We start from the raw sequence: 6,864 nt of genomic DNA, 5'->3' as shown, positions 1-6,864 counted from the left end.
TCTCATTGTTATACAAACATAATTGTCCATCCATTTAACTGTTTCTTCATCAGTCATGAAATTCAAAGTGATCAAGAAGGTTGTAACTCTGACACCTCATTCATTTGACATTACTTGCATGAAGACCAGGACAAAACGCGTTGGAATGTGTTTGTTTACAAAATTACTTATTTACACCCAAATGTATCTACATTACTAAGGTATCTACAATGATCCACACAGTGGAAAATAATAAGCATATTGTTCATATGTCATTCTTTTTTAGCAACTTGCTTATAGTAATTGGCATCAATTGTATTTCTTCACAATATAAAAGCCACATTTAGATTGACTGAACGAGTAACGATGCAGGAAACAAATCGATAATGCTCCTTCATTATTATTAAGCTATAGGAGTGCATTGAATATTGACTTTCAGACAAACACACACACACACACACACACACAAGTTGCCTACACCAATGACGTCAGCGAGTTTAATCCAAGTCGACAGAAGTACAGCGGCACTGTTTCACGCGGCGCACGCGCTTCTTCTTGGTGCTGGGGATCTGCCCGGGACAGAGGAGCGTGTAAGTGACAGTCGTGTAACTCTTTGGCTTGCACACGGAGCACGACTGAAACGCACTGTCCTCTTGATAAACGTGTCGAGGTATGTAGAATGAGTTGCACTGGCCGTAACAGAAGCGATTGATGATGGTGCGCGGCTGGCACCCGTCCTCGTAAATCATCAGTTTCAGCGGCTGCGTTTTACACCAGTCGAGTTTGAGATAACGGCGCTCCGTTACGTGTAAAGCCTCCTGGCTGGAGTCCAGCACCTCGTCCCCGACTGAAGGCGGTCCCATTCCCCCAGAACTAGCCTGCGGTGTCTGCGGTGACTGTTCCGACTGGTTTGGGCTGTATTTATTTGGGTGAGGAATGGCGCCTTGAAATCCCCCGGTTCCCCTGATCCTCGCCGGATTGCAGAGCAGCCACAAGACCACGATAGTGACAGCTAATGCTTCTTTAGTCATTCTTTCACAAGAAAAAACAGATACAACATTTTATTATATATATATACACAATATTATATTTTTTTTTTTATAAAACTTTTCATATATAAAATGAACACATACAGCTACCAAACCTATTTGAAAGCATATATAAAGTTATATATTTAACCAAAAAAAAAAAAAAAATACTATTCAAGTTCTCTACATAATTTTGAGAGCCTATTTTGCTATTTCCCTCTGGCAACTTATTTCTTTAAACACATTTCAAATGTGATTTAAACTAAATATCCAGTAGATATGCACACTTACCTCAGATTAATAATGTTTCAAACTTCTTCACATGGACTTCAGCTGTTCACAAAGTATTTGTATATCATTACAAACTACAATTAAAAATAGGTTGAACCAAAAGTTCCAGAGCCAGAGTCAAAATAAGGTATGGAGCTGTGTTCTGAGCGCTGACATTTAAGAGAATGGGGCAGTCCACGCCTCCTCAGCCTAAAATCATTCACAGCACTTTGGGGATGGTCCAGTGCTTTTAGAGAGTACGGTCCTTCACGATGCAGGCGTATCGGATGCGTATCGTGGTATTTGTAAGTTAGATGAATCTTGAAGTTAAAAACGCATGACCCTGATTATCTGCACATGGACATATACGTCATTTTTATTTGATTAAGTGGTATTACAACAAAAGTTGTGCCAAGAGAATAATCATTCGTGTTACAATCACCATTTGCACCCTTGCTCTATTAATAATATGATTTATTTGAATATCACACATAATTTAATGCTTACTTTACTGTGAAACAGAAAAGTCATTTTTATACAAATTTTATGAACATGATGTTCAGGCCTTGATATTGCTTGTAGCAGTTTCAACTTCATCTTCCTCAGGGAAATGTGGCACTGATTTCTTGGCCACCACGTTATCCAGCCTCTTTCCCATCAGATATGGATTTGCACTCTGAAACACAGTCAGTGACAGATCCTGTGACATTTTACTGAAAATATGAGACATATACAGTACCAGTCAAAAGTTTGGAAACATTACTATTTTTAATGTTTTTGAAAGAAGTCTCTTATGCTCATCAAGCCTGCAGTTAAAAAAAAAAAAAAAAAAAAAAAAAAACAGTAATATTATGAAATATTATTACAATTTAAAATAATGGTTCTCTTTTTTAATATATTTTAAAATGTAATTTATTTTTGTGATGCAAAGCTGAATTTTCATCAGCAAGTACTCCAGTCTTTGGTGTCTTATGATCCTTCAGAAATCATTCTAATATGATGATTTGATGCTCAGTTATTATCAATGATGGAAACAGTTGTGCTGTTTAATATATTTTTTTGGAATACTTTTTTCAGGATTCATTGATGAGTAAAACGTTAAGAGCATTTATTCATAAAAACAGCATTTATTCAAAATAAAAACATTTCTAACAATATAAATCGTTACCCTCACCTTTTATCAATTTAACGCATCCTTGTTGAATTAAAGTACTAATTTCTTTAAAAAAAAAAAGTTATTGTTCCCAAACTTTTGAACGGCAGTGTATATTGTTACAAAAGATTTCTATTCTAAATAAATACAGTTCTTTTTAACTTTTTATTCATCAAATAATCCTGAAAAAAGTATCTCAGGTTATAAAAAAAATATTAAGCAGCACAACTGTTTCCAACATTGATCATAAATCATCATATTAGAATGATTTCTGAAGGATCATAAGACACCAAAGACTGGAGTACTTGCTGATGAAAATTCAGCTTTGCATCACAAAAATAAATTACATTTTAAAGTATATTAAAAAAAGAGAACCATTATTTTAAATTGTAATAATATTTCATAATATTACTGTTTTTTTTTTTTGTTTTTTTTTTTTTTTACTGCAGGCTTGATGAGCATAAGAGACTTCTTTCAAAAACATTAAAAATAGTAATGTTTCCAAACTTTTGACTGGTACTGTATGTAGTTATAAAATCGCATAATTCTATTGAGAAGGATTCAGCAAAGAAAAATAATGTTTTAGTTATTTCATATTTATAGCATACCCTTTTTCTTCTCTTTGGCCCACCCTTCAGCTTTTCATACAACAGTCCTTTATTCTGAAAGAAAAAAAATATATATTTAAGTGCAGTCTGTTACAAACCAGTATTTACATATCTGTACATTATACATTCTCTGTACATTAACTTCTCTCATGGCAATTCGTAACTATTTAACATTTTGGTGAATTGGTGGCGAAGTCGGATGAATTCCTATGATCTCATTTAAAAATATAAAAGGTTAGTTCACCCAGAAGATAAAATTCTGTCATTAATTACTCATCTTCATGTCGTTCCAAACCCGTAAGACTTTTGTTCATTTTTGGAACACAAATAAATATATTTTTGATGAAATCTGGGAGCTTTTTTGTCCCTCCATAGACAGCTACACAACTACTACTTTGACACTTCAAAAAGTTCATAAAGAAATCGGAAAACTAATCCATATGAATTGAGTGGTTTAGTCCAGATTTTCTGAAGAGACTTTTAGCTTAGCTATAGCATTATATGAAGAACAGATTTTTTTCTATACATTATCAGCAAACACAAACAGAAGCTCAACTGAACCTGCTTGATGCGCGAGAACAAACACCATTGGTTCTTGCAGAAGCTCAAACGTGCTGCGTAAAACACAAGAATGAACCTCAACATGCTTGAGCTTCCGTTTACCATAACTGATGTATGAGTTGATGAATGTTCATATGTGAATAAAAACCTAAATTCAATCTGTTCATCATATAAGGTGATCTCTTCAAAAAAAATTAGACTAAAGCGCTCAATCCGTATGGATTAGTTTTACGTTCTCTATCTTCATTTGTGTTCAGAAGATGAACGAAGTCTAACGGGTTTGGAACGACATGAGGGTGAGTAATTAATGACAGCATTTTAATTTTTAGGTGAACTAACCCTTTAAGGTCCTTCTACACTGTTGTTTATATTATATTGTCATTTTGCATTAAGTTACTTGTAGTAAATGTTATAGTTAATTTGATTGATTCACCAATTAGGATGTAAGAATCTTACTAAATGTAGAGGAGAACATATGTATGTAAGTACAGGAAAGATACTTGACAGAATCATCAAATACGATTAGTGTAATAAAAGTCTGACAACTGAGAGAAAGTAACTTCACTGCACTTTTCACTAAATTAATCATTCATTTCATTTAAATGAAAAATCAGAAGTCCAGCCTGTTTCAAGGTGCCAAGTGTGAACTCACCCACTTCGCCAGCGCAGGGTAGTCATGCTCAGGGTCAAAGAGGTGCTGATGTTTCTGGAATTCTCGACTGAACTCAGCAGTGTCCGGAGCGTTCTCTAAACATCCATCAGCAGCTATAAAGACATGATCACATTTTTTCAACCGGGAGAAATGCATCCCATTCTCAAACCATTCACAGAAGTTTAGATTCCTTTAGGAGGATATAGCAAACATTTTCAATCCAATCAAATATTTAATATGGATTCCTCTTGGTTTTTATGTGATTGATAAACGAAATGAATGGTGACACCACTGTATATGTGTGCACTGCATTTGGATCTGCATACCAGTCTTTCCAAGGGGGCAAGGATTGGGAGGGTCGGGGTAACCATGGTCCTCGCTGAAGTCTTTGGGAACACTATCCCCAGTTAACTCTGCAACAATGTTAGGGATGTTCCCATATGGCCCGAGATGCTGGAGTCCCTCATGGGCACCACCTATTGGACAAAGTGTAAAATTACAGATAAAGGTAACCGCGTCATGAGTATTATACAGTTATTATATCCCCTGTATAATCATTTGCGTCTTTTAAAACCTGCGCTTCTACAGAGAAACTCTTACCTTGGATGCTGAGAGGACCCACTATGTTGGTGGCCTGGTGCGCGGGATACTCGACCCTGGGCCGCGCGATTCCCAGTTGCTCCATCACTCCATGAAGCAGGCGCTGGATATCCGCCTCCGACACCTGATCCACCGTGCGAGGACTGCGGCCAGAAACCACGGCCATCGAGCATATAACGACACTCAGAAGAACCGTGTGTGTCATTTTCGGAGCCGAACCCATCGTTGACTTTCACTACACACCGACAATAAACACAACATGTAACGTAAGTTAGTAACGTTATGCTAGCTAAAACTTCAGATGTAAACAAAATATATACATTATTTTTATTGTTTTATGTTCACCGACCAGCTAATGTTGAAATTGGGTTATAAACGTGATGCTAAGATCTACAATTTAGATATTATTGCGCTCAAAGAAAACGCACATCCCAGATTGTAACTAAAATACGTAACGTTGCGTCACAAGGCTTGATAAAAACACAGGCCGTTATTTTATACGCGCACATTAAGAAACATTCGTTGTTCAGCTAAACCTAAACATCCAACGTGTTGTAGACAATACAGAATAAAGAGTTAAGCAAACACAAAGAGATAACCTACCATGTAATCTGGATTGAGAAAGAGTGTGTCGGGTTCAACACAGATGCCGTCCTCCTCCTCCTCGCTTCATTTGCTCTGTTGCCAAGCAGCAGAATCATCATCATCATCACACCTATTGGTTTAGTGACTACTAGCACATAGCCGTTAAAACATCTGCTGTATTTTATAGGAAACGGACAGCCTGAGGGGAAAACTCATATTTTCCATATCATTATTTTGAATTATATAATAAATAAATCACTTGGTTATGTATGTCGTGTCGTCATAGTCCTTTAATGTTATGAACCTGTCAGTTTAATCGAATTATAATAATAGATTAACGTTCACAATGCAAATACAGCCTACAAAGCAAAGAATAATAGCCAACAACAATGGTTTAATTATTCATTGATGTCCTTGGTAGTCTATTGAAGGCATGAATTCGGCTGTTGTAGGCTATAGCCTATTATGGAATATATAGCCTATATCTTATATAATTCGACTTTGCTCCAATGCACTACTATTAAGAGTGACATACGGTGGCAGTTTTATTGTTCACTTGTTTACACCGCAGTTAATAAAATATGATGGTATTGACATTTTACAATCTCTTTTTTGTAAAATGCAATAAAATCAAGAATCTGTTATTTGTTAATTCTCTTTAATCTTTCATTAACTTACAAAAGATTTTCAATGTTTTTACTGACCAACTTAGCCTAATTGTATTTTATATATATATATATATATATATATATATATATATATATATATATATATATATATATATATATATATATATATATATATTTGATGGCTGCAACACAATCCCAAAAAAAGTTGGGACAGAGGCATGTTTACCACTGTGTCACATCACCTTTCCTTTTATTCATTTTTAATCTTTTGGGAGTTGCATGAGGATACTAACTATACTATAGTTATATTTATACTATAGTTATACTATACTTTTTTCTTTTTTTTTTTTTTTTGCCCAATCTCTCCTGATACAAGACAGACTGTGGTCGCCGTTGTCTGATTCTTATTTTCATGATGAATTACTTCTACATTTACAGTAGAAGACAGAACTGGACTTCAGGCAGGCAACTCTACGGTGTGTCTGGAAAACACACTGTTGTAACGTGTGCAGAATGAAGCCTGGCATACTCTACAGCATCTCTGCATAGAATGGATGTAGGGCCTATTTCTCCTTGCATAACAGAGATCCAAGTTGCATTTCTCGATGTTAAGTGACAACAGTTTTCCAAAGTACTTCCGAGCACATATGGCTATATTTAACACAGTAGCACGACGGTTTCTTATGCAGTGCCAGCTGAAGGTTCGAAGGTCACACTCAACAGAGGTTTCCTGCCTTGCACTATAAACTGAGATTTCTCTGCATCCCCTGAATTTCACAATGTTATGTAAGGTAGATAG

The 6,864-nt window shown here is 35.7% G+C and overlaps 2 protein-coding genes across 2 annotated transcripts; both read right to left on the bottom strand.

Moving 5' to 3' along the window:
- Window positions 1-222: 222 nt before the first annotated feature.
- Window positions 223-1,327, bottom strand: grem1a (gremlin 1a, DAN family BMP antagonist). The gene is made up of 2 exons (XM_079887202.1): window positions 1,299-1,327; window positions 223-1,011 (listed from the first exon to the last, which is right to left on the bottom strand). The coding sequence occupies exon 2, from the start codon at window positions 1,008-1,010 to the stop codon at window positions 477-479; it is 534 nt and encodes a 177-aa protein (XP_079743328.1). The 5' UTR covers window position 1,011; window positions 1,299-1,327; the 3' UTR covers window positions 223-476.
- scg5 (secretogranin V) lies at window positions 1,080-5,683 on the bottom strand. Its single transcript, XM_079887201.1, has 6 exons — window positions 5,455-5,683; window positions 4,852-5,086; window positions 4,578-4,727; window positions 4,252-4,364; window positions 3,039-3,092; window positions 1,080-1,953 (listed from the first exon to the last, which is right to left on the bottom strand). Exons 2-6 carry the CDS (start codon window positions 5,072-5,074, stop codon window positions 1,837-1,839), a joined length of 657 nt encoding a protein of 218 aa, XP_079743327.1. The 5' UTR covers window positions 5,075-5,086; window positions 5,455-5,683; the 3' UTR covers window positions 1,080-1,836.
- Between the last annotated feature and the right edge of the window lie 1,181 nt (window positions 5,684-6,864).

This window comes from Squalius cephalus (assembly GCF_949319135.1).
Source record: "Squalius cephalus genome assembly, chromosome: 12".
Taxonomy (NCBI): Eukaryota; Metazoa; Chordata; class Actinopteri; order Cypriniformes; family Leuciscidae; genus Squalius; species Squalius cephalus.
The sequence above is the reverse complement of the archived record's forward strand: the minus strand, read 5'-3'. Positions and strand labels throughout refer to the sequence as shown.

What these genes read in the sequence shown, in the direction of transcription:
- grem1a (XM_079887202.1), bottom strand. Translation starts at nt 1,010, where the DNA reads ATGACTAAAGAAGCATTAGCTGTCACTATCGTGGTCTTGTGGCTGCTC.
- scg5 (XM_079887201.1), bottom strand. Translation starts at nt 5,074, where the DNA reads ATGGGTTCGGCTCCGAAAATGACACACACGGTTCTTCTGAGTGTCGTT. An exon ending in GGGTCCTCTCAGCATCCAAG is followed by an intron (nt 4,728 to 4,851) that starts GTAAGAGTTTCT and finishes TTTGTCCAATAG; the next exon opens with GTGGTGCCCATGAGGGACTC. An exon ending in TTGCCCCCTTGGAAAGACTG is followed by an intron (nt 4,365 to 4,577) that starts GTATGCAGATCC and finishes ATGTCTTTATAG; the next exon opens with CTGCTGATGGATGTTTAGAG.